The 24463-nt window shown below is 34.2% G+C and overlaps 3 protein-coding genes and 1 non-coding gene across 19 annotated transcripts; 1 reads left to right on the top strand and 3 right to left on the bottom strand.

The window, feature by feature from the left end:
- Window positions 1–110: 110 nt before the first annotated feature.
- On the bottom strand, window positions 111–5509 carry LOC18096040 (probable amino acid permease 7). 7 transcript variants are annotated; one of them, XM_024593793.2, is made up of 9 exons: window positions 4307–4455; window positions 3627–3760; window positions 2486–2606; window positions 2157–2390; window positions 1954–2047; window positions 1520–1734; window positions 1067–1200; window positions 744–971; window positions 111–586 (listed from the first exon to the last, which is right to left on the bottom strand). In XM_024593793.2, exons 3-9 carry the CDS (start codon window positions 2553–2555, stop codon window positions 185–187), a joined length of 1377 nt encoding a protein of 458 aa, XP_024449561.1. In that variant the 5' UTR covers window positions 2556–2606; window positions 3627–3760; window positions 4307–4455; the 3' UTR covers window positions 111–184. The 7 variants fall into 7 exon arrangements, with proteins under 7 accessions (XP_024449561.1, XP_024449562.1, XP_024449556.1 ...); XM_024593794.2 differs by lacking the exon at window positions 4307–4455 and adding an exon at window positions 3926–4254 and having other exon boundaries at window positions 3627–3720; XM_024593788.2 differs by lacking the exons at window positions 1954–2047; window positions 2157–2390; window positions 2486–2606 and adding exons at window positions 3075–3155; window positions 5073–5509 and having other exon boundaries at window positions 3627–3720; window positions 4307–4543.
- TRNAD-GUC (transfer RNA aspartic acid (anticodon GUC)) lies at window positions 4704–4775 on the top strand. Its single transcript has one exon. It is a non-coding gene; the product is annotated as a tRNA-Asp (tRNA).
- Window positions 5510–6342: 833 nt separating the features above from the next.
- On the bottom strand, window positions 6343–11170 carry LOC7457660 (vacuolar cation/proton exchanger 2). 5 transcript variants are annotated; one of them, XM_024593798.2, is made up of 13 exons: window positions 10874–11170; window positions 10341–10468; window positions 9816–10079; window positions 9662–9729; window positions 9546–9574; window positions 9243–9439; window positions 8939–9151; window positions 8711–8848; window positions 8324–8440; window positions 8193–8246; window positions 7135–7251; window positions 6817–6913; window positions 6343–6669 (listed from the first exon to the last, which is right to left on the bottom strand). In XM_024593798.2, exons 2-13 carry the CDS (start codon window positions 10359–10361, stop codon window positions 6659–6661), a joined length of 1326 nt encoding a protein of 441 aa, XP_024449566.1. In that variant the 5' UTR covers window positions 10362–10468; window positions 10874–11170; the 3' UTR covers window positions 6343–6658. The 5 variants fall into 5 exon arrangements, with proteins under 5 accessions (XP_024449566.1, XP_052302468.1, XP_024449564.1 ...); XM_052446508.1 differs by having other exon boundaries at window positions 10959–11170; XM_024593796.2 differs by having other exon boundaries at window positions 10317–10468; window positions 10874–11169.
- A 4780-nt stretch (window positions 11171–15950) lies between these two features.
- LOC7471702 (cytochrome c oxidase assembly protein COX15) lies at window positions 15951–21438 on the bottom strand. Of its 6 annotated transcripts, XR_008058349.1 has the most exons (9): window positions 20297–21430; window positions 18680–20177; window positions 18251–18564; window positions 17931–18145; window positions 17601–17846; window positions 17360–17470; window positions 16613–16752; window positions 16335–16408; window positions 15951–16195 (listed from the first exon to the last, which is right to left on the bottom strand). XR_008058349.1 is itself a non-coding variant. In XM_052450079.1 (8 exons), the coding sequence occupies exons 4-7, from the start codon at window positions 18141–18143 to the stop codon at window positions 16358–16360; spliced, it is 621 nt and encodes a 206-aa protein (XP_052306039.1). In that variant the 5' UTR covers window positions 18144–18145; window positions 18251–18564; window positions 18680–20177; window positions 20297–21438; the 3' UTR covers window positions 15951–16195; window positions 16335–16357. The 6 variants fall into 6 exon arrangements, 4 of the variants coding, with proteins under 4 accessions (XP_052306039.1, XP_024456743.1, XP_024456746.1 ...); XM_052450079.1 differs by lacking the exon at window positions 16613–16752 and having other exon boundaries at window positions 20297–21438; XR_002981802.2 differs by lacking the exon at window positions 15951–16195 and having other exon boundaries at window positions 16263–16408.
- Window positions 21439–24463: the final 3025 nt, after the last annotated feature.

The following is a 24463-nucleotide window of genomic DNA, read 5'->3' as shown; positions in this document are numbered from 1 at the left end:
CTCATTATTAATTTTCTTTGATGACTATTGATGGTAGAAATTTTAGTTGCCTTCTAGCAAGCAAGGAATCTGTATCCTTATATTAGGACAGGAAAGGAAAACATGAGGCATAATAATCTCGTCTTCCAACATAATATATGATTGCTGTAGTCAACTGGCAGAAATAACTCAGTAAGAGAGTCTCTCAGCCAAGTTTAGCACTTATAATTCCCTCAATTGACCCAATTAAGCCCACTATTGTTACAAGCAAGCAAAAAAAGCTAAATGTTCTAAGAACAATCCATTTTCTTGTCCAAGCACCTATTTTCTTCTGCACGAAGTACATTTCCACGGGAAAATATATAGCCAGAGGCCAAAAGTTCAGGGCTCCTAGCACTCCCAAAACTTGGTTGAAGTATGGGAAGACCATTGCAATGGCAGTGGTTGACGCAACATATGCAGTTCGGAAACATAGCCGGAAAAGATTGATATGAAGAGGAGGAAATAATGGAAGTTTGAAGGTGTGAAAGTTATTCACAAAACCACTACTTGGAAATTTCCTACTGAACCAGCTTTCAATAAATGCAAACACAGGCTGACTATATATCTGCAAACAGAACATAAAAATACATAAACCATGAGCAAACTGATAGATTTTATACAAAAAAATAATAGTTAATTTTTTTGTAACAGAAAAATGAGATCCCCAAAAAAGTTGCAAATGTTATTTTACTGTTGTTTTGAGAAGGAAAGAAAATTAGTACCTGATATCCTCCTACCAAATGAAGAACAACGCAAGCATTTGCCAAATCGATGAGCCAATAGGGCTCGAAGAACCCAAACCCTGTCAAGAGATTTCCAGGTGTATCATTGCCGAAGGCTGCATATCCAAAGCATCCACAACATAGGTAAAAGAAAGTTGTGATAAATATTGAAATCATCGAGGCCTTCTTCATGGTCTTGTTCTCTGGTGGAGGTGACTTCAAAGTATCCTTCAAGCAAAAGATTTTGTTAATTCACTTCAGTCCCCAAGAATTTGTTACTAGATTCTGCAACGAAATTGAATTCAGAAAAGTAGAAGCGAAACCTGTATCTCAAGCAGAATGATCGAGTATGGATAGGCAAAAGCAATGTCCCCTAGTGCTTCGAAGGCTAGCCATAACTTATTGACAGTAGTGGCAGCTGAGACTCCAGTAATGCTCCCCTTAATCCTCCCATTTTCTGCAATTACATAAGTAAAGTTTTAGAGATAATGTAGCTGCTTCTCCCAATGGACTATCCATGCTTATCTTACATACTAACTCTGGTTGCCAGAAGAAAGGTGATTCAAGGCTCTGTGGAGAGTCACTAATCTCTCCAGCCAGAAATTTACAAATCCTCGAAGTAAGGTTTCTATTCTTTTCAATACACAGCCTCAGAAACACAATGGAGAATTGAGCTTCTAGAGCTGCTTGCTGTAAGTGACTGAAAAGATGGTCTTTATAGCAGAGCATGGTGCCTATCAACAGGAAGAAAGAACTGGACAGATTAGCAGCAATACCTATTACTTTTGCAACACCAAGTCCAAATCCGATAAAAGAGTAGGTAAAGGACATGATTGCTGCAATTACAGAGAGCCACCCCATGTTATGAAAATCTGGTATCTGTGACATTACTATCTGAACAGCTCCGAATAGCAACATGTAGATGGTATCACCATATTCACATGAAGCTTTATGCCCTTCTCTATGGTAACAATTTGATCTTTGAATTGCTCTACATTAAAAAAAAAAAAAACACATATTATACAAATACCCCTGTCGTAAACATGAAATGAGCTAGCAATCCACAAGGAAGAAAAGATAGGAAAACAACCAACAAAATACAGGTGATGTAGACAAAAAAAACTTAATATTGCAAGGGAATTAATCCAGAACAGTCTCAAACGCAAGGGGTAAAAAAGGGTGTAAATCACAGAATTCAGCGAGGAAGTACCTCATGCTAGTTGAAGTAGTAATAACACAAGCAACACCAGTCCCATACAAGCTCAGATATTGAAGCAAACCACAAACCCATGTCTGTGTTTTACCTGAACTATCACTACATCAAATTAGGAAGCAAATAAGGAATATCCTAACTGAAAGGTACACAGGGATTTACGAGACAAGCTCAAAGGTAAAGGGAATGTGTTTAACTACCAAGATATACTCTAACAGCATGCATGTAAGAGTAGTTTCGTGTTCCGGTTACTGGGTCAGGGGACCTATAGCAATTGGAAAGGAGGAATGCAGAAACGTAGGTGACAATCGCAAAGCAAAGAAAGGACACTGGCCCTGCTATCCAACCTAGCTGTGCTGTACTCCAAGCCAAGGACAGGACTCCAGAGCTGATAACAGCGGTAATAATATGTGCAACGCAACTCCATAAGGTTCCTGGTTGAGTTTCCCAGAGGCACCAAATTCAAGATTGAATTGAAAAAATGCGGTAAACTTTAAATACAGAAACTGGTCCTTGGAAATTATTTTACCAGTTCTTAATGAATGCCCGTCATCATCACAGCAACCATTTGCCGGTTCAAGAGGATGTTGGACTGCCATGATTATTCAATTCACGGCAGGAAATTATGTTCGCTAGAAGTTTTCTACAACCTGGATAGCCAAAATAAAGGGCCGAAGTACTCTTAACTATTTCAGAACTGAACACGATAATGCAGATACACAATATGCCTTTCAAGAAAAAAGTTTGGAATATTTGTTCACCTCCATCCCCTCGGAACCTAATTAGGTTTTTCTTTCCCTTCGCAGCTAGCATTTCTACAACAATTCTTTGCTGGATTCTTTGTGGAGGAAGAGTGAAACTATACTAAGCAGGAAATTCCATACAGATACCAACTTATCAACGTAATAATACCAAGAAAGAGTAGCAACTTTCTATCCAAGGTCATGTGTGATTATAACATTAATGAGATGATTTAATTTGAATGAGTCAATCAACAAGGACTGGTTTCTAATATCCCACAGATCCTACCGAGTTGTTAAATGCACGAAGTTAACAGCTAAAAGCCATTATCCAGTAAAAGTCATTTCCTCTTTCATCATAAAAAAGTTTAGCAACACCTGTTTAGTTTGGTGCTTGTTCCATCACAACCACCTTTCCAAGAATCTTTCATTTTGATTTTTCTACCTCCTTCTGTACTTCTGTAATTACCATGCAATCATGAATCAAGAGTTCAACTAAAAACTGGGAAGAATATCATAATTAACACTTGCTGGGAAGCAGTATTCCAAAAGGTCGTTTTTTTTCCTGTAATTTTCACGCCTACAACAATATCATACAAGCAGTTAAATTTTCTAACCAGGAAAATGTTGGTTATTTCTCCTATTAGAGGAGTTCCCATTTTCCTACCATACTTAGATTCACTGCCCTAATAATGTCAACATAAATGACAAAAGATTTTATGGGAGAATACACTTGCTCACATGCTGACAACTAGAAAGAGTTGGAAGGAAAGGACTAAGCCAGATTCTTGTTTGTAGCTCAAAAGTTCATCATCAATCAAGCTTATACCAAACTCAGAATTTGGCTTCATGCATGTTTATCAAGTTTCTCAAACAAGTCCATCAAATAGAAAATTAGGAAGAAAGCAGAGAAGGGTTGAAGTCTCATACCTTATGCTACTAGCAGAAGTAATGGTATAGGCAATTCCACACCCATATAAGCTTTCCTCTGCAAATATTCCACACACTATTTGGCTTCTCTCTCCTGAATTTGAGGTTGTCTAGATGTCAGAATTCTGAACTTACTACTTCATCAGAAAATAAAAAACAGTAAAGAGTTTGAGTACACTAGAGGCCACTGATTGTTTAAGCAATCAATAAGACTATAACTATATAAGACTAATTCAATGTCTTAGTCAAAGATTGAGTGATTTAGTGTAATACGTAACAAAAGTTGGAAGAAGGGATACCTTCTCTGTACTATAGCCAACATAACACGACAAACTATAAATGGAACAGAGGACAAAAACGTGTTTGATTGAAGGACGGAGACGAAGACAGTGAATACTTTCATATAAGCAAACTAATATATTCCATCTTCAAGTGCAGATAAGCTTTAGATAGATGCATAGCCAACTCGGCACAGCTATCGAGATGGGATCCATGATCTCTGCTTGTGGCTTACAATGATGAGAATGAAGGAAGTGGGACTTGAACCATAGTATCACAAGTCCCACCTATCAACTAATGAGCCACCCTTGTGAGTTTGCTAATAAAATCAAATCATTTATAACGAGAACCAACAATTTTAAGCTTGTGAATGGAACAAATCTATGTGTATATACACTCACCCAAATACAACTTCACAGCTTCCATGTAGGACCTGTTTCTGGTGGGGCCATGTTCAGGATCAGGAAATCTATAGCAGTCACATAGAAGGCTTGTTGAAACAAGGGTGATGACTGCAAAAACTATCATGCATAGAGGACCTGCAATCCACCCTAGTTGAGCAATGCTCCATGCAAGTGACAGTACTCCTGCCCCAATCACTCCTGTTATAACATGTGCTGTTGCAGTCCATATGGTTCCTTCAAGTATTTAAAAAAAAAATTAGCCCAGTGAGGAAGGGAGGTGGTTCTAGATAGGGATTAAAAAATACTTTGCAAAAAATTTCCACAAGGAATCTCATTTTTTCATATTATATAGCTGTGATATATTATATTCATAACAAAACATCATGTCACCAAGGTCGTTGTAGTATAGTGGTGAGTATTCCCGCCTGTCACGCGGGTGACCCGGGTTCGATCCCCGGCAACGGCGTTTTCTCTTTTTTTTCCTTTTCTTTTGTGTTTTTGTCTGTCTATTACGCAAAAACAAAAAATTTCATGTGCCCCATCGCAAACACCAATCAAACCTACCACGCAAGACATCATGGAAACCATTTTTTCAGATTCTTGGGAAAATCATTAACAAAAGAAGAGAAAAACATGCAAAAAAGCTAAACCCTGAAGCAGAAGAAGATGAATGACCATTTCTATCTTTCTCAACAATGTTGTCTAAGTAGAAGAAAGCATATGAAAACTACACATAGAAAGGTAACAGAAGAAGAACAAATACCAGTTCTTTTTAGAGACTCTTCTTGTTCATCATCAGCTGAAGCAGAAGAAAAGCTTCCAAGTAATGGCAACTCTTCTGCTGCATCACCCATAGGACCTCAATTGATGAAAAGAACCAAGCAAGGGTTCTGCTTTGCCCTCTTTTGACAAGTACGAAAAGTTAAGAACCGTGTCATCAACTAAATACTTGCATGTCCTTAGCTTAATGGATTAATGATCTTGTCCTGTCTCGTAAGTCTACGTAGTTTCCGTTCAAAGTATTTTTGTTACCTAACTTTTGAGAAGTTACCGAACTTTTGTTGTATAAAGCAGGCCACTGACCAGTATATATCTTGATGTATGATATCAGAAAACTAGAAGTCACATGGAGTAATGTTATTGTTGACACAGTTCTTTGTTTGAAATTTTTGTACAAGGGAAAGAAAATGATTGTAAGATGGCTGATTGTGATACTCATGACTCCTCGTTAGGTGAATCTTCAACTCCAAAGTTATGATTTAGGGTTAGATTAGATGGAAGGCACCGTAAAATGTTGTTGTTATCATCAAGTTTCTTGCCCATTGTTTTTACAGTTGCGGACATTAAAGCAGAAATCATGTCAAAGAATCATTAAGGTTTTGCTATTATATCAAAGAATTATCTCAAACAAAGTTAAGTGAAACTCCAAGAATGATCTTATATTACCGCACCTGCCCGCATTTTCAACAATTACTTGGATTATCTCCATGATAACAGATCATATTCAGAGTGGGATTTCCAAATTCAACTCTTTTGGATAACTTACACCACGTAAGGCGATAGATGGATGTTTCAATTTTCAACGCTTTCGAAATTCGAACAAAATAGCCAACTACAAGTCAGATTTGAGTTATGATTATTATACCGTTCATGTTTGACTGGTACCTAAAACCCACCTGAATTTCAAACAATATAGCCAACTACAAGTCTTCATGGTAGCAGCTCAAACTGTATCCAGGTAGGCTTACCCCTCTGCCAGACCATATCCTGCAAATCTCGGCTCTTGAGGGATGCATGGTGACATACCCATTTTTTGTTATTTTAACAAGGGTGGAAGGTCTGGTGATATTCAACTTTGTCAGCATACATGGAATTGCAGGCACTTGTAATTGGGGCAAAATAAAAAAAGGGTTCTCATCCACATGATTAGTTTAACTCCAAAAGCTTCAGTTTGGAACTGGCTTGTGAATTTATGGCATTCTTGAAGTGATGTATTACCAGTATCGTTGAGTTGCCCTATTGCAATTAACAAATGAGCAATGATGGAAAGATATTCAGAAGAACAATAGTTACATTACAAAAATGTTTTTTGGTTTTAAACTTTCTACAATATAAACAATTGTTTATTCGACTTGTCATCTAAGTGGGGCTACATATGATGAAAGCATATGCTGGTGGACGAACCAAAAAATCAGTAAGATACCTGCTCCATACTATTAAATGAACAAGCTCTAGCAGCTAGCAGGAAAAATATATTGTTTTGGAATGTGTGCATATATACACCAGAATATGATAGACCAGCTCTTGATGATAACCCTCTTAAACCTGGCTGTGGCAATGATTGTGGTGTTATGGCTTGCCTGCAAAATCACATTCATGGTCATATCATAAGTGAAATGGGAGGGGAAAAAAGAGAGGCAAGAATAGCAAATAGTATTAGCCCAAGTGTTCAGTCGATGATAAGTTATTTGAATGGAAAGCAACAAAAGGAGAGTGCAAGAGCTGACCTTCAGGAGGAGGATCTTCATGAACAAAGAAACTTGCAGCAACAATTACATAGCAAAGGATGAGCATCAATCCTTTAAAATAATTAGAAGATCCTTCCTGCAGATGTATCATGAATACTTGAGAGATGGTTTGCGAACCACACAAAACATGATGATTTATCGTTTGAATGACAAGCTAAATAACAGACTTAGAAGCCTCCTCGGTAAACATGCCAACACATTGTGCATTCTATCTCTGAGTCATATTCTCCGTAATATTTTTCTTTTTTCTAGTACATATCAATATTATTTTCTTCTCTAAATAACAGACATACTAACCTGCAGAAAGAAGGCCACGACGATGACAGTAATGAAAAGAGTTGCAGTCTCAAAAAGTTTAAAGTTTAAGTCCATGGGCTGCCCCATTATCCACCCAATGACCACACAAAAGGGAATCTGCAGTAATGACAATAACAAAGATCTTAGAAGGTACAACATCATATGTAATACAAATAACAAGAAGAAGCACATTAGTTAATGCATGAGATGCACATCACGTAAAAAATCTTCTAATCATACAAAAATGAAACAAAGATATTTGGAATAAAAATGATTCATGTCATTCTACAACACTATCACCAGTTCACTGCTGCAGTAAAAATTCAAAACTTGTATTTGTCTTATTTTCCAGATTCTTTTCTTGTTTTTCAAACAAGGGAGGAGCAGGAAGGAGTTTGTTCTCTCAAACCAGTGGCTAATCTTGTGCCAAGAGCAAAAGATTGCATCTAGATAAACTGCTATCAGTGTGACTAGCAGTGTGTTTCCAGCTTCCATGAAGGATGAATAAAGAAATTATTGGCATTCCATTGTCATTGGATGAGGTTAAGAAAGGATATCATATAATTCATCTTCAGCATTTTCTGAAACAGAACACTTGGGACTAACTTGTAGCTTTAAAGTGAAGAGTTTCCGGCTGAGGATTGAAAACATGGCACACCTATTGAGGCCAAGTTAAATGGGTTAATATAAGATGGTTTGCCCATGTCCAACATAGACCTCCAGATGCACAGGTTAGGAAGAGTGATCATTGGGAGGAGGGTGAGGAAGATGAAAACTGGTCTGCAACTGAGGCTTGGTTATCATTTGCTGAAAAGGATGTTCTAACCAAATTGCAGAATTATTCAGCAGTTGGAAATAGTCAATGATTCCTCATTGCAAAAGATCATTGAAAATCAGAACTTCATGGAGATCACATTCAAATACATGCAAGTTCTAGTCATCAAGGCTGAATCTACTGAACACTGATGCAACTAAAATTCAGGAAAAAAACATGTAAATCTAAGGGAGAATGTAAGTAACAAATCCCTATCTTGCATTCAATGACTTGCAAAACTTACTCCAAACATAGATATTTGTGTTGATGAACCTATTGCAACGCCCAAAGATATATCCTGCAAAGAAACTTACAGTGATGAGAAGGCATGGTCTGAAAAAATTGCAAGAAGGTGAACGAAATTAAGTTTCTTACAAGCTTGTCTTTCATAGCAAACATAATAGCACCAGCATGCTCTGCAGCATTCCCCACAATTGGGAGCAAGATAACCCCTATAAATGAAATTGGTATATTCCAGGTATGAGATGTTCCCTACAAAGCAAATCACCCACCAAACAAGCTCAGCAGAAAGTCACTAAAATGTGACCAGTAAACTTTGATTCTATAAAAAAAACTGAAGTAGTATTATGTAGATGCTCTTGGACACTACTTCTATCTTAAGACTAATTACATTTATGTAAAAAATGAAAATCATGTCCTTGAGAAATCAACAGATCTCCACGAGATTATGAAAAGAATGAAAAATATCAAGGTGGTTGTCGGATCAAACAAGGAGAGAAAATGTCAAACAGTTTGCATTACCTCTATGGCATCCACTAAATATTCTGATAGGATAGATATCCAAGCTGTCATTATTGAAAGCCAAAAAACTGATTCCCATTTAGAAATCTCCGGAGTCTCGTCGTCATCATTGTCATTCTCCCCGTTCTGACTCCCTTCCTGAGTTCACACGATTTATCACATCACTAGTAACTACCACCCAAAGTGCTAAAAATAAGCAGACACTCGATTCTACAAAAAATAGCCAACCTCAGAGAGAGGAATGTATGGATCTTTCTGGGTCTTTAATTGGAAAAAAAGATAGGCAGCATAAACCCCAAGCATAATGCAACTGCTGAATCTTGAAAGAGCCAGCTCTGACTTCCCGTAATGCACCTCCGTGTGTGTGTAGTGCAGGACAGCAGGAAAGAGTAGCCCCATGACCGCCATCAACAGCAATCCTGAATTCACAGTAGCAGTTGCCTGCATGCCAACTTAGTTCAGCCATAGTAAGAATGAGACAGGACAGAGCCAGATAAACATTTGAAATAAAAAAAAAACCTAATATATGTACCTTGTTAAAAACTTGTTCCTTTCTGTAAAAAACAAGCCCACCACAGAAGAATGCACATCCAAGCACCAGCAACATGTTTGATAAAATTGAGCCTAATAATGACAGCTGAACAACACGTATCATTCCATGTCTCAGTGCATATATTGCTATGATGAGTTCTGTTGCATTTCCGAAAGTAGCATTTAGAAGACCCCCAACTGCAAATACATTTCAGCATTTCAGAGATACAAAAATCGGTCAATGAAAAAATTTACAGATAGAAGCAAACACTGAATGACATTGATTGTTATAAACATCCCATACTTGTAGGTCCTGTGTACACAGCCAGCTGCCTACATCAGAGGAGAGAGGAAGCAATATTAGGTGATTAAAAACCAAAAAGTCATATAAAACTTGAAAAGCAGAAGTCTGATCCTTACTCTGTAGCATAACCTAAACGCTCAGCCAAAGGTATTATACCCAGTAGACTCAAAAGGAAGACCAAACCCTATAATCAACCTCAAAATATTAAAGAACCATGCTAAACAACAAAGCATGGTAACTAAAACAAAATATAGATAATTACAAACTTACATTATGCCCAGTCAAAATGTGGACGAGGATTGCAAGAGGCCCAAAAGGGATGAGCACATTTAGTTTATTTGAAAAAATCACAGTCTTTATGCTCTTATACACAACATTCCTCCACATCTTACTAACACCAGGTTGGAAACCACCAGGAGCTGATCCATACTCAGATATATGACCAGGTTGCATCTTTTGAGTGCCTAATTCCAGGCTAAAAAGACTCTGCTCCTCAAACTCATGTGGTGACCCATTTTGAGCTACCGTTCCCATCTGTTACAATAAAGACAGCTACGATTAGAAATCAGTAGTATTTGTACTCCAACCTATGTTTCCTTGTTCCATAATCATGCAACAAAAGCAACTAAAGTTTCAACAAAGATTATGATATTTATGATATTATATGTAGAATGACCATTCAACCGTGAAATGCAGCAAAACGAGGAACTTACAGAGTTTCTTAGAAATGTTAATAGTAATAAAAAGAAAATGAGCAAGCAAGCAACTTACTTCAAGTTGAGATTGAGTTCCTACCACTTGTAAATTTTGATCCATGTTATTGAATTATTATAAGCATAAATCTGTTTCCGCATCCATGAATGCGCACGGCAGTATAGTGTGTGTGCTCACTGCAGTTTCCTCAACCTCAAATGAAAAGGGTCCTGGATTCAAAGGTCAAGTAAATGCAACAAAACAAGAAACAGCATTACCAACCTATGTTCACTGCCACAAACACGCTAAAATCCCTATCCTGCCAACGTAAAAGCTATAAAAACCAATCTTTAAGACAAAGTTCGGTTCTTTTTCATTCATTGCAAATTCCAACCCAATTTCCATACAAAAAGGCCCTAATTCAAAGCATTGAAATCCACCTAATTAAACAGGCACACGAAACAAACACAACCCAATTGCCCCATAAGCAAAGCACCAAAAACCATACCCACATGGGTTCAATGCATAACCAAAACCATGAGAACCCAGATCAAGAATCCAATCAAATAACCAAATTAAACAAGCAAAACAAAAGGTGGTAGGCATGATAACATGGGATCTGAAAAGGAACAAACCTTTACAGACTGTCGCAGAGCTTGTGGAGGATGTCAAAAAAAAAATTCAAAAAAAAAACCAGCAATAAGAAGAGAGAAAACCCACCACCAAAAAAAATCTTTTTTCTCTTTATTACTAATAAAAATCGGGATATAAATATATAATTTTTGTGAGGTGCTGTAGCAAATGAATTCTCCGTCTTCTTCGCTTGGTTTTTGGTTTTATTTAGGGGAAAAAAAGGGAATTTCTAAGTTGAAAATATCTCTTAATAAATCTGATTTATTCTCTGTTACTGTTCTTAATGATATATAGTTCTAGGAAGTTTCGTGCTGTTGATAAATAAAGGCACTTCTCCTCCTCTTTTCTAGTTAAGCTAGTCAATTTGGACGCGTGCTACGCCGTGAATTAGAATAAAAATATATATATATATATATAATAAAATATCTAGATATTAGTAATATATCTTCAAAAATAAAAATAAATTTTAATTATGTATTGAATAATATTTTTATTTAATATTAAGATAGAAATACACCTTAACTAAATGCCAAAGAATTAAAATGGAAAGAAATAAGGTAACTAAAAACAAAATTAAGTGAACTCTAGTCAATTAAGCAAACTCGTAACGTAAATTATACACGTTATTAGATTTAATAAATTTTTTATACAAGAGATTATTTTTTTAAATGAATTTTTAAAAAAAAAAATGTATTAGACGCATGTGACTAAGATAATATAAACATATCATTGATAAAAACAAATATAATGAAGTAATATTTATTTTAGTTTTGAGCTAAATAAAAAAAAATCAATCATCAATAACAAATAGTAAAATTATACTTTTAAAAAACAAGGGACAAAAAAAAAATTTTTAAAAAAAAGCAAATAATAGCTTGACTACTACTAATAAACCCATTAAACCTGCAACCCCCCTCGTTAACTCAATTTATTTAATAATTTCTTTTATCATTTTTTTAACCCAAACATAAAACAACAAATTTTTTTTTTTAAAAGGGAGGCCATGCACATTGGGCAAAAAAAAACAGCCCAACATGTGCTCTTATTTTAAAAAAAAAAAAAATTAACAGAGCAAGTGACAAGTCATCCGCTTTGATTTTAAAAAAAAAATATTATAACAAATGACACGTTGTCTGCTTTATACAGAATCTGACCACTTGGTCGCTAGAAAAGCAGGATTTTGAATTTTTTGTTTAAAAAACTATTTTGACCCAAAACACGTAGAAAACATCTTGATAAATCTATCCATGACCTCAAAAAACAAAAATCAACCCGAATCCAAAAACATTTTCACGCCCATATCTATCTCCTTGGCCAAGGAGAAGGAAAAAAAACCACTTCAGTAAAACTCTTCTCATTAAATGGAACCTATTGACATCAATTTTAATTATTTTAATGGCCAGAATCATCGTTAACATCTATTTTGGTATCAAAATTGAATTTTTAAAAAATAAAATGACCGATCACCTTTAAACCAAAAATTATAGGAGACCAAAATAAATTTTTTCTATAAAATTCAAAGACATCACCTTGTTTACCCATTTTTTTTACTTTGGTATTTTATCTTTTGATTTAATATTTAAAAAAAAAACCATGCAATCGAGTACTAATTTAGATTTAATTGTTCTCAATTATGTAAAAAAAGAAAGTTAAAGTTTATTTATTCAAATATAATTATGTTGGATGTCTCTCGATATTATAATTGTAAAATCCAGCTATAATCGTTAAGTTAATTGGTGATTCGCTAACTTAAATTCTATCTATAACAAGGTTTTATAGTGAATTTAAACATTAGATTAGTGAACCCTACGATAACATCGAGGTAGATCGATCGATAATTTTATCTGTTTAATTAGTTAGTTATATGTTTAATTAGTTAGTGATAGTAAAAAGTAAAAACTATAACAAAACCTTTATTTATAAGATTTGTATTTAGTTAGCAATATGATGAATCAGTATTTCATACTAAAATTCATTCTCTCTTAAGGTCCAAGACTAAAAGGATCGAGGGAAAGAATACTCATTATTTAAAACTCATTAGAAGAGAGTTTGGAAAGATGTCAAATTCAATTTTCAATGTCATGTTTGTTTTCTGGAAAGTAGTTTCTGGAAAATTACTTTCCAAACTTTCCTATGTTTGTTTGCTATTAGGAAAGTTGGTCAACGGAAAACACTTTCCGGTCAAAGAAAAATTTGGTTTGGTTTCCAGGAAAGTGTTTTCCCTTTTGGCTGTGTTTGTTTTCCGAAAAGTGGTTTCCGGGAAATCACTTTCCAAACTTTCCTGTGTTTGTTTGCCATTAGAAAAGTTGGTCAACGGAAAACAATTTCCAGTCAAAGGAAAATTTGGCTTGGTTTTCAGGAAAGTGTTTTCCTGGAAAATTTGGGCGAAAAACACTTTCCGAAAATTGTAAAAATTTTAGAAATGTCATTATTTGCTGATTATATCAAATTTGATCCTCAAACTTTTGATTGCTATATATAATTTTTTTTGAATATTTATTTTTCAATTTCATCTCTTAAAATTTAATTTTTATATTAACTTTGGTCCTTATTTTTATAATTGTTATTTGCTTTTTCATTATCATTTTTTTATTGAAATTTTTTATCTATCAAATTCGGTCCTCATTCTTTTGATTGTTACTTATTTTATTTGAAATAATTTATGAAATGTTAATTATTATTATTTTAATTTCTTCATCTTTTATTTTTTTTTAATTTTTTTAGATTTGATCTCTATTATTTTGATTATTATTTATTTTATTTGAGATAATTTATGAAATTATATATTTTTTTCAATTTCATTCTCATTCAACTTTTTAATTTGTAAGATTTGTTCCTCATTATTTTAATAAACTTGAGAAAAATAAAACATTAATAATTATTTTCCAGCTCATTTTCCATGACATAACCAAACACTGGAAAATGTTTTCCAACTTATTTTTCATTACACTACCAAACATCGGAAAATACTTTCCTGGAATTCACTTTCCCCAGAATTCACTTTCCAAAAAGAAACTACTTTCCAGCAAATAAACGGGGCCCAAATTTTTCTTTGACTGGAAAGTGTTTTCCGTTGACCAACTTTTCTAATGGCAAACAAACACAGGAAAGTTTGGGAAGTGATGATTTCCCGGAAACCACTTTCCAGAAAACAAACACAGCCAAAAGGAAAAACACTTTCCTGAAAACCAAACCAAATTTTTATTTGACTGGAAAGTGTTTTCTATTGACCGGAAAGTGTTTCTGTTGACTGGAAAATGTTTTCCGTTGACCAGAAAGTGTTTTCCGTTGACCAACTTTCCTAATAGCAAACAAACACAAGAAGTTTGGAAAGTGATTTCCCGGAAAGTGAATTCCGGGAAACAAACATGGCTTAAATTTGGATGCGCGTTATGGCCAAGTGGCTATGGGATCTCTGTCACCAACCCTCTGTACTTTCAATTATGGAGAATAGAAAACTGACATGGATTAATGATTGTTCATTATCTAGACACTAAAATACTCAAGTTCTCTGACATACTGAATTCTGAAGCATCATCATGTTCTATGACATGAAAAACTATATAAAAGAAATAAAATGTTTTTTATTAGAGAAATAAATATAAAAATATAAAATAAATCTATTTTTGTGATAATGATCTCCGATGAATTCTAATAGATTTGAATAGAGTTTTTTAATCATGGTAAATGAATGAATAATGTTTTCATTTTCGACCAAGTTATAAAGGCAAAACTAATTTCATCTGCTCATAACATTCTATGTATCAATTTGATTACAAATCTAGGAATAGAAAATATAAAATTTAACTTGTTAATCTTGATATGTAATCAATTGATTCTATAAATAACTGTTTGTATTCTATTAAAAAAATAATCGTATATTCTTGTGATAACCTATACTATGTGTATATATATAGTCAATAAAAACAGAACTTCGCTCTTGTAAATGCCAAGATACTTTATTAATTTATGATTCAACAACTACAAAATCTTATCCTATAAATACTTTTATTTTTAACACTTCATTAATAAAAGAATAGAAAAAAAAGGAATATTTGTAGACAGAAATAAGTGAACTTTGTAAAGATGAAAGAAAGGAATCCTTTTGTATTAAAGAAAAAGACAGAATAATGCTTTTATATATATATATATATATATATATAGCCGATTTAGTGTGTCTTTTGTTTAAAGGTATGATTGGTTTTTTTTTTTAAGATATAATTATTTTAAAATATAAACCACACCTTATATAAAAAAATATATATATTTTTTATATAAATTTTATTAAAAAAAAAAAACAACCACCCTTTAATCCCAAACATTTTCATATGATCTCTAGTTCGAGCCTTGTAATTATAAATATGATAGTCATTAGCGGTTTACATGGTCGTTAATTTCAGGGCCCGTGGAATTAATCAAGGTGCGCGCAAATTAACCCGAACAACAAATTTTTTTTTTTTATATATAAGCATTCTTACGGAGAAAACATAAGTTCACTTCTACACGAAAGAAGAGAATTTCAACTTGAAAAATAAATGGAGAAAACGATCCCTTTCATATGGAATAATCGGTGAGCTTCCTAACTTTTGCATTGCAACCGAAGAACGCCAAGCTTTATTGGTGAATAAGGCTGCTGTTCCAACATATGTTTTCAAAATGTTTTAAAATATATTAAAATAATATTTTTTATTTTTTAAAATTTATTTTTAATATGAAAAAAGCAATGAAAACATAGAATAATAAAAAATAAAATAATTATTAGAAGTAAAAAAAAATAAAGAAAATCAAACGATACACGGTGTCCTGAGAAAATCGCATCCAACAAGCTCAGTTTTAAAAGATCACGGTATCTTTGAATCAAGTAATTACACTGCAAGCCTGAGTTGTTTGTTGATTGAATAGTAAAGAAGTCATTCAAACGAAGACTGGTCTATTAAATAATTATCGTGAGAAATAAACTTTTTTTATTTATGGATTATAGGCATTTTTAAAATCGATTATTTATTTATTTATTTATAAATATATTAAAATAATATTTTTTATTTTAAATATAAAAAACACTAAAATATATTTTAAAAAAAAAGGTGGTTGAAACTCATCCTTCCCTCCCAATAGTGCTAGAAGAGAAGTCAAATATTAATAATAATAATAATAATAATAATAATAATAAAAGAGATTATAGATCAAGTCGTTATCAAAGTCAGTGTCTAGGGAAACGTAGGAGATCCACTGTTAATCTTGTCTTGAAAATTTCCTTCGCCGAGTACCAAAAGAAAAGTCTTCTTGGAAAAAAGGAACGGCTTGCAAGTTGATTAATCCTTCCACTGGCAAAGGCCCAAAGTGTTCAAATCAATGTAATATCGTAAAGAATTATTGCTAGAAGACAGACACTCGAATACAAATAATCTTATTTATCAATTTAAAACAAAAATAATAGACAAGGTGGCAGTAACCAGACATAACTTTGAAGCACAGCAACTCATGCATTAAGGTTGCCCCACACCAGTTGTGTAGAGGGAAAGTCTCGCCTCGCAAAGCTAAAGAAGATGAGCCGAGAGGGGAGTTAACGTGTTTCATTATTTTATGTAAGTAATCACAAATTGCAAGTCAAAATTGTGAGAAATAATGTTAACCAAGACTGGATTTTCAGTCGGTGAATACAGAAAATTCATGTGCTGAACTCTCTCAGTCTATAAATATGCATGTCTCGTAATGTTAAGAGCAGCATACAGTAACGATACCTGAGAGGGAACCCAGAGGTGGAGGCAGAGCTCTCCAGAATAGCAGCCAAGTGCAAATTAATTGAACTCCAATTGCTTCCTTAATACAAGAATTTCAAACAAAGAATGCAGTCCCACTTTTCCCCTCATATGGGTGGATCCTAAACATGAATATTACAGATTGAATTCTAACAACATCAAGAGTCCAGTAGGAGAATTATCTGTGTTTTGATTAAATCAGTGCTCAATACCAATTGTTTTATGGTTCTTTCTTTCACATGCCAGTGAACAAGAAAATACAATTTGAAGTACTATATAACAAAATTGTAATGTCCTCTGTAAACCTTGAGCAATTTACAGAACTGCAAGAGTTGGTGTTTCTTTAAGCTCAAAAGGACAGTTATAAACACTTGTTTTTATTCTGAGCGAGCGATTGCATTATCTATCCAGAGGACTGACAAGGCATTGAATGCTCAACTCAAGTGGTTCAACTGTAGTTCCAGGCAATTTTGCCAAGAAGATCCTTCTAATTAAAAAATTTGCAAATCTAAAGATGAGGAACAAACTCCAAATTTCTCTCCTTGTTCTTTCTCATTCAGAAAGAAATTTCAAGTCATGTCCTCTTCTCATTTCTTCATTGTTCTATCCATTATATTATGTAAACTCCACTGCCAAATTTGATGGATCAACTCTAAACTAACACTTTGCACTATGCAATCATCAAGTAAATTACAGGTCTAGTGTTGTTAAATTATACTGTTAAATTACCTGCACTGCCGATGTATTTTCAAAAAAGTTGTGAATTACTGGCTTCAGATCAAATATATCATCAGGAATCCATGTATCACCCGTCTTTGGAAAAGTGTTAAATGCATGCCCCTACATTGCACAGCAAAAGCATGTTAAAAAAGTTGTTTCTAAGCATGCATCAGAGCATTTGTTTATAATTTGTACACATATTCTTGAGAAGGAAGAGGAACGAGAAAAGAATTTAAAATAGACTACATACAGCATCATTTCCGGCAACAAATGCTCCTGAGATGGCAGTAATCCCAACAATAAGGCTTACAGGAAGGGCAAGCTTCTTGACTTTTTCCGCCCCACGAACCCAAGCTAAAGATTCAGTAGGAGGTTCAGGCATTACAACAGAAAGAGCAGTCCAGAAAAGCCCACTATCGATAACAAATGCCGAAGTAAGGTGGGCTGCAAAAAGATAAGGGCTTACTCTTGGCTGAGCATATTCAGATGCTGGCTCCTAAGTAAAACAAAGCCACTCATCAGTCTCGCAATCTTGCACAAATTCGCACTCAATTAATACAAAAGTTGAGTTCTTTATCACCTCTAAACCACTCTTAACCATCCACCAACCAATTAAACCTTGGCCAGCACCAAGAGCAAAAGGACCACAAAGTTTAGCTCCAAGTCTCACTGTTATATACCCTTTTCTCAGAAAATACGAAAATGGCAAAGCAAACATGATCCCCAATCCCCTTCCCCGCATGCGGTGCGCATATCCTATCCAATAAATAAACTTGAAATCATCAACACTCATCCCTTTATTTACAATGCAAAGTATAAAGAAATTAAACAATTCAAAATTCACTCAAATGAACCAACTCTAATTAAAAATAACAACTTTCATTCCTTTCTAGTACTTACATTTTATACTCAGGTGATTGCTTATACTTCTCAAACTCAATCAATCAGTCTTCATCTGATAAAGGAGGAAGGCCACCAGTAAATTTCCAATCAGTCATTGAAAGACCAGACCTTGTTAACCTTGTAGCACCACCAGGAATCACCATACTAAAAACCCAAGCAGCAGAGCCAAATAGCCATATACCCACCAATTTTTGAGCTTTAGGTCCTCCCTTCACAAGCAACCTAAGACCCTCTTTACTTTCACTCCCAACAGAAGCAGCTACAGTTGACATTTTCCTCATTGATGATGGCACAAACTGATAGTTATAACCCTGAAAACAGCATAAAGAATCAAACTACATTAGAAAAAAAGTGGGATTTTGATAGATTTCAGATCATTTGAGAAAACCCAGATGAAAAGGAGATGGAAATGAAGGATAATTTTACCCTGGGGAGTGATTTAAAGCCGTAAAGGAAGGATCTTGATGATGGGTTTTGCTGTTGATGAATGTCCCTCGAGTGATTGAAAGGTGTTGTTTTTGTTCCTTTGAGATTAGTGATTGAGTTGTTGATGATAGATCATCCTCCTCCTCCTCTGTTTCTCTTCAAGATTGATGCAAACACTCTGCTTTGAAACATCTTTCACTCTCTGTCTCGTTTGTGCGCGAGAGGCTGATGTGAGGGTTTTAGCTTAGGAACTGAGGTTTTTCTTTCTGGGATATATATTCACAAATGATACCGGGTGTTTCATGGTTAACATCTTTTAAAAAAAAACTTTAAAAATATATCTTCATATCAACTTAATATTATATACTTAGGAGAACAAATTTATATAAATGATAATCTGTTGACCATAGAATCTAAAATCAAATATATTGATATGTTAAAGTTTAATAGTTTGAGTTCCTAGGCAAATGTTAATAGCATTCATAAATTCAAAGATTTGGATAGCACATGAATGTTTTGCTTTCTTAATCCAGGTCTTAAGCAGATTATCCAAATTTTCCATGTAAATTGTCAAGGACAAGTTTACATGAGAGTGGTGGGAAATGATGATCTTTTATCTGATTTATTCCCAAGCTATCAGCAAAGATATATATATATATATATATATATATATATATATATATATATATATATATATAGACACACACACACACACACACACACACACAAAGGCAATTTGCCTTTCAATGCGTTGTACAGATCTAGAGAAGCCCTTTATGCAGGAGCTATGAAGAAAAGATGGGCTCGAAACAATTTCCTCTGATGCTACAAATACAGATCTTCTATAGTCTCTATACTTCCACTTTTATGTCCCAAAGTTACAACTCTTCCTCTGGAACTCTTAAATCAATGGTGACCAAGCAAGTTCCTCTGGAGCATATTCTCTTGGATTGGGAAGATGAATATACTCCAAACACACCGCAGTTGTGCTGGAATCATATTGCACCTCCTTGATTGCCCCTCCAGAATTAAACATCTTGGTTAGACCTATCTATGGGAGCAAATTCAACCCCATTGGACAGCTCTTTTACAGGAACCACTGTGAAAACTTCGTCGTATTCTCGAGACTTCAATGTAAGTGGCATAGCTGCATCCTTTGGAAGGTAAACTACTCCTGGAATTGACACTGGAGAAACTTGCCAAGGAAAACCTTGATTTCATCAAAACAATGCTTAACTAATTGTGAATTTAGCTGTGTGAAAGAAATACATGAGCAGTGAACAGCAACATGAGAATAAAATATGTTATTGCCTGTTCATCCGTCGCTAGCAACTCTACGAGATAATCAACATCTTTAGCCCTAACAGAACCGGTGATCGTGCCAGGCTTTTCGTCATGGACAAGGTTTGTCTTTCCAACCCTGCACCATCCAGCTCCCTGGCAGTTGAAGACTCCCATGACTCCACTGAAATCGTTCAGGTTCCATATCTTCAGGAGACTGCAAGATCAAACATATATTTAGCAAATCAGTTCACATTGGAAACATCAAAAATCAACAGCCAGTGTAAGAAATCAGATTTCTATAGATGATCAATTAGTACCAAGATGAAGCATTACTTTTTGAAATTCATAGCATTAGAATCCAGATCTTTATAGAACATGCATCATCGGAAGAAGACCAGCAAAATAAAGGCAGGGGGACAAAAAGACCATGAGAGAACATATCCGGAGATGGTCCATGCGAATATTGATATCAGAATGTCCTGCTGCAAAGGCAAGCCAGAAAAGAGCTTGGAATTCTAAACTTTCTTTCTCTGCCAAACCCAATAGCCATCACATTTACCACGACCCCTACACAAACATCAAGATTATGGTGTGATCTCCTCTAAGAGATACTGGAGTTATCTTCAAGCAACCGAGCATGAATTCTTTCGACCTCCTTTCTTGCCATAATGTTTGTCTCATGGAGATCAGTTGTCAAGAAAAAAAAAATTGTAGCAGCAACCAATCTTCACCACTAATCTTGACTTCAAAGTTCTTTTCAAACAAAAGATACAAAGCAACAGAATTTTATCAAATAAACTTGCTCATGACTTATTATAATGAAAGGAAATTCTCGTCCTCCTATAGTGGTTGGCTACTTTCAAGGATTGATGAAGGTGGATTTTGCAGATATGATCTTCTCAATCCCCTATCCCAAGCCAACATTTCAGTTACTTCCGTATTATCCCGAATTCGCTAAATCTTAATTCTTTATGAGAGATTACTAATACGCAGTGTACTTCCGGGACATGATGAGATAGGAAATTGTTAGTCCTGATATAGTACTAAATACTTTAAGACTAGAGTTTAGGTGCAACTTCCGTACAAAAACATGGGAGAAAGAGAGAAGCTTAGTTGATCAAGCACTGTTCTTGGCACAGTATGATTCAAGATGTGTTTCCGTTCATGAACCAGCATCATGCAAAATTTTTCCATGATGAAAAGGCTGTCTTTCTTCTTTTTGTGTGCCAAGGCAGGCTCCCCTGTTAGTTTTTGTGCACAAGATCCCATGGATGGGAAACAAAACTACAAGATCCTATAGATGGGAAACAAAACTAAGGGTATTAATTGTGAGGCTGAAGAGTTTTTCAGGCAGAATTTTTCCATCAGTTTCTGACTGTATATTTTTTATGCAATGTTGCCTTCCTCTTCCATTAGCTAAAAGAGATTGCCTGGTTCTCAATTTTATTTTATTTTTCTATTAGAGAAGACCTGAACCAAACGTGAATCAAGTGCTTATAATCAGCAATGACAAAATAGCAAGTTTTACCCATTTCTCTAGCTGGGAATCATTGTGAGGCTGAAGAGTTGATATGCTTAAGATCAAAGCACACTGCCCTTTCATGGCGCTCTTAACCGTAGTTCTGTGCTTCTTGCTGCATAGCAATTTTTTTGAATGTTAAAAGCGAATTACATATATTTTTCTGATGATTCTCTGGAAAGATATGGACTTTAGGAGGTGTTTGACATGGAGGGTAAGAGTACACAGAAGTTTGCCAGCCTTCCATTCAACAGGTGGTTTAAGCCAGTGAAAGAGAGAGAGTCAGCATTTTTTTTTTCATATTTTCTTCACTGTCCTGCCATTATTTTGTAACTAAAGAATACTTCTTGTTGTTTTGTATTTTAGCAGTGTGATTTCTCCATTAATATTTCCTTGAGGAGCTTAGCAGATTGTTGAACTATACATTGTTGGATTAGTTTGTATACGCAGAAGATCTTCTCTCCTGGGTACAGAAGTTCTTTAGTTCAGCTGCTATATAGCCGACCTGTTTACTGCAAGAAATATCATCTGCTGGTGATATTTAGTTTTGAAGAAAACCTGTGTGTTAGTGGTAGTATTTTAAACAGTACTCAGATATTCTGAGGACCTCTTATGCACTGCAGCTTCCGGTTTTGTTCATGCTATCTTGTATATTTTAGTCTGCCTGTGGTTTTTCCATACAAGACCTGTTCTGTTTCCTCAATCTAAGGAGGAGGTTTTGAATTCCTAGGTACCAAGAAGTTGTCCTTTGATTTATTTCCGAGATAGTAACCCAACGCTAGAGTCCGAAACCTTTTCTTGTTTGCATCCTTGTATTTCTACTTTGGATTTCTAATCGTGTAAGCAAAAGCATGGTCAAATGTAAGTTCCAAGGTAATTGATGCGGGATAATAAATAAAAGAATTGAAGCAGAAAAAAAAAATTAAAAAAAAAAATTGAGGATAGAAAGAAATGTAAAGTCCCAATGTTTTCATTAATTATCAAAAATATCTAACATTTTAAAAAATAGAATATAACTATTAAAACTCTAACTAGAACAAGCGATTGAGCTTATGACCCACTAAATAAAATACCCAACAATAAGTAAATCAAACCCAACAAATAAAGTCAAATTAATAAACCTCAACTAAAAGTTCATATAAATTAAACTCAAAAACATAAACTTAAACCTAATTTCTTGATGGTTTAGGCTATTCTCCATCGTCTATAATTACATACATGCGTAAGGCTCCGTTTGTTTGCTGGAAAGTAGTTTCCTTTTGAAAAGTGAATTCCGGAAAAGTGAATTATTTTCTGATGTTTGGTAGTGTAATGGAAAATAAGTTGGAAAATATTTTCCAGTGTTTGGTTATGTCATGAAAAATAAGCTGGAAAATAACTTATTAATGTTTTATTTTTCTCAAGTTTATTAAAATAATGAGGAACAAATCTTGCAAATTAAAAATGTTGAATGAGAATGAAATTGAAAAAAAAATATAATTTCATAAATTATCTCAAATAAAATAAATAATAATCAAAATAATAGAGATCAAATCTTAAAAAAAAAAGATGAAGAAATTAAAATAATAATAATTAACATTTCATAAATTATTTCAAATAAAATAAGTAACAATCAAAAGAATGAGGACCAAATTTGATACATAAAAAATTTCAATAAAAAAATGATAAGGAAAAAGCAAAAAATAATTATAAAAATAAGGACTAAAGTTAATATAAAAATCAAATTTCAAGAGATGAAATTGAAAAATAAATATTCAAAACAAAATATATATAACAATCAAAAGATTGAGAGCCAAATTTGATATAATCAGCAAATAATATGACATTTCTAAATTTTTCACAACTTCTAGAAAGTGTTTTCCGCTCAAATTTTTCAAGAAAACACTTTTCTGAAAACCAAGCTAAATTTTCCTTTGACTGGAAAGTGTTTTCTATTCACCAACTTTTCTAATAACAACCAAATACAGAAAAATTACAAAAATAATTTTTCAAAAATTAAATTTCAAGGACAAACACAGCCTAAATAATATTTCCAATTGGATGCAGCCAGCAGCCCTGTCAAGCATACCAGTATGCATCAATCAAGTTAAACAGTCGAAGTTGAGGTAGTCAAAAAGAGTATGAGATGCTCGGAGACAAGAAAGACCGCCCTCGGAGCACTCACAGAGCTCAAAGGAGGCATCAATCAAAATCACAGTCTACCATATGAAAGTTGCAGAGGAACTTGTAGCTATCTCTTCTTAGCTAATCACATTCAGACAACTACTCTGTGGTCCAATTCCATGTGCTGCTAGCTGTTGAATCTTCAGCTGCGGGTTTTGGTTTTGCTTCCCAGCTGTGCAATCCATTTGGTGGGCTTTGTCTTGAGATGAAAGATTCTGTTTGAAATTAACAAAATTACATTCCAAACAGGGACAGTTCTTGTGTGTGGATTGCACCCCACTCTTACACTTCCAAAAACAATATATTTCAATGTATTTTTTATTTTAAAAATACAGAAATTCACTACAATATAACCATGTATTTAATTTATGTTTTTTATTTTTTTTTTCGATCAAATATATCTTTGTCTCATCTTTGTATCTCCATTTTATACCGTATAAAAATCTAGGCCTTAATCAAATAATTAAGCACAAATCTTATTGAGATAAGGCATAGAAGAAGAAATTCACCTCATCATATCAACAAGGAAAAATAACCCTTTTCCATTCCCTTGGTTTTTATATCTTGGAAGGAAGAAAAAAAAGGAAAAGGAATTGGAAATTTGTGAAATGGAAAAAAAAAAAAAAAAAAAAAAAGAGGAGTTTGATGATGAAACTTGTGTCCACTAGACGACTAAAAGCAAGAAATGATATTTATTTTGTGTTATGGTCTAAAAGATTAATCCACATGACACGCACCAGTGTTGACTTCGAAGATAATTAAGACTTGTTATTAACCAATTAAATCAATTGAGACAGGCAATGAAGTGGCTATAGTTA

Source organism: Populus trichocarpa, chromosome 1, assembly GCF_000002775.5.
Source record: "Populus trichocarpa isolate Nisqually-1 chromosome 1, P.trichocarpa_v4.1, whole genome shotgun sequence".
NCBI classification, from domain to species: Eukaryota; Viridiplantae; Streptophyta; class Magnoliopsida; order Malpighiales; family Salicaceae; genus Populus; species Populus trichocarpa.
Note: the sequence above shows the minus strand (reverse complement) of the source record. Positions and strands in the feature narration are given on the sequence as shown.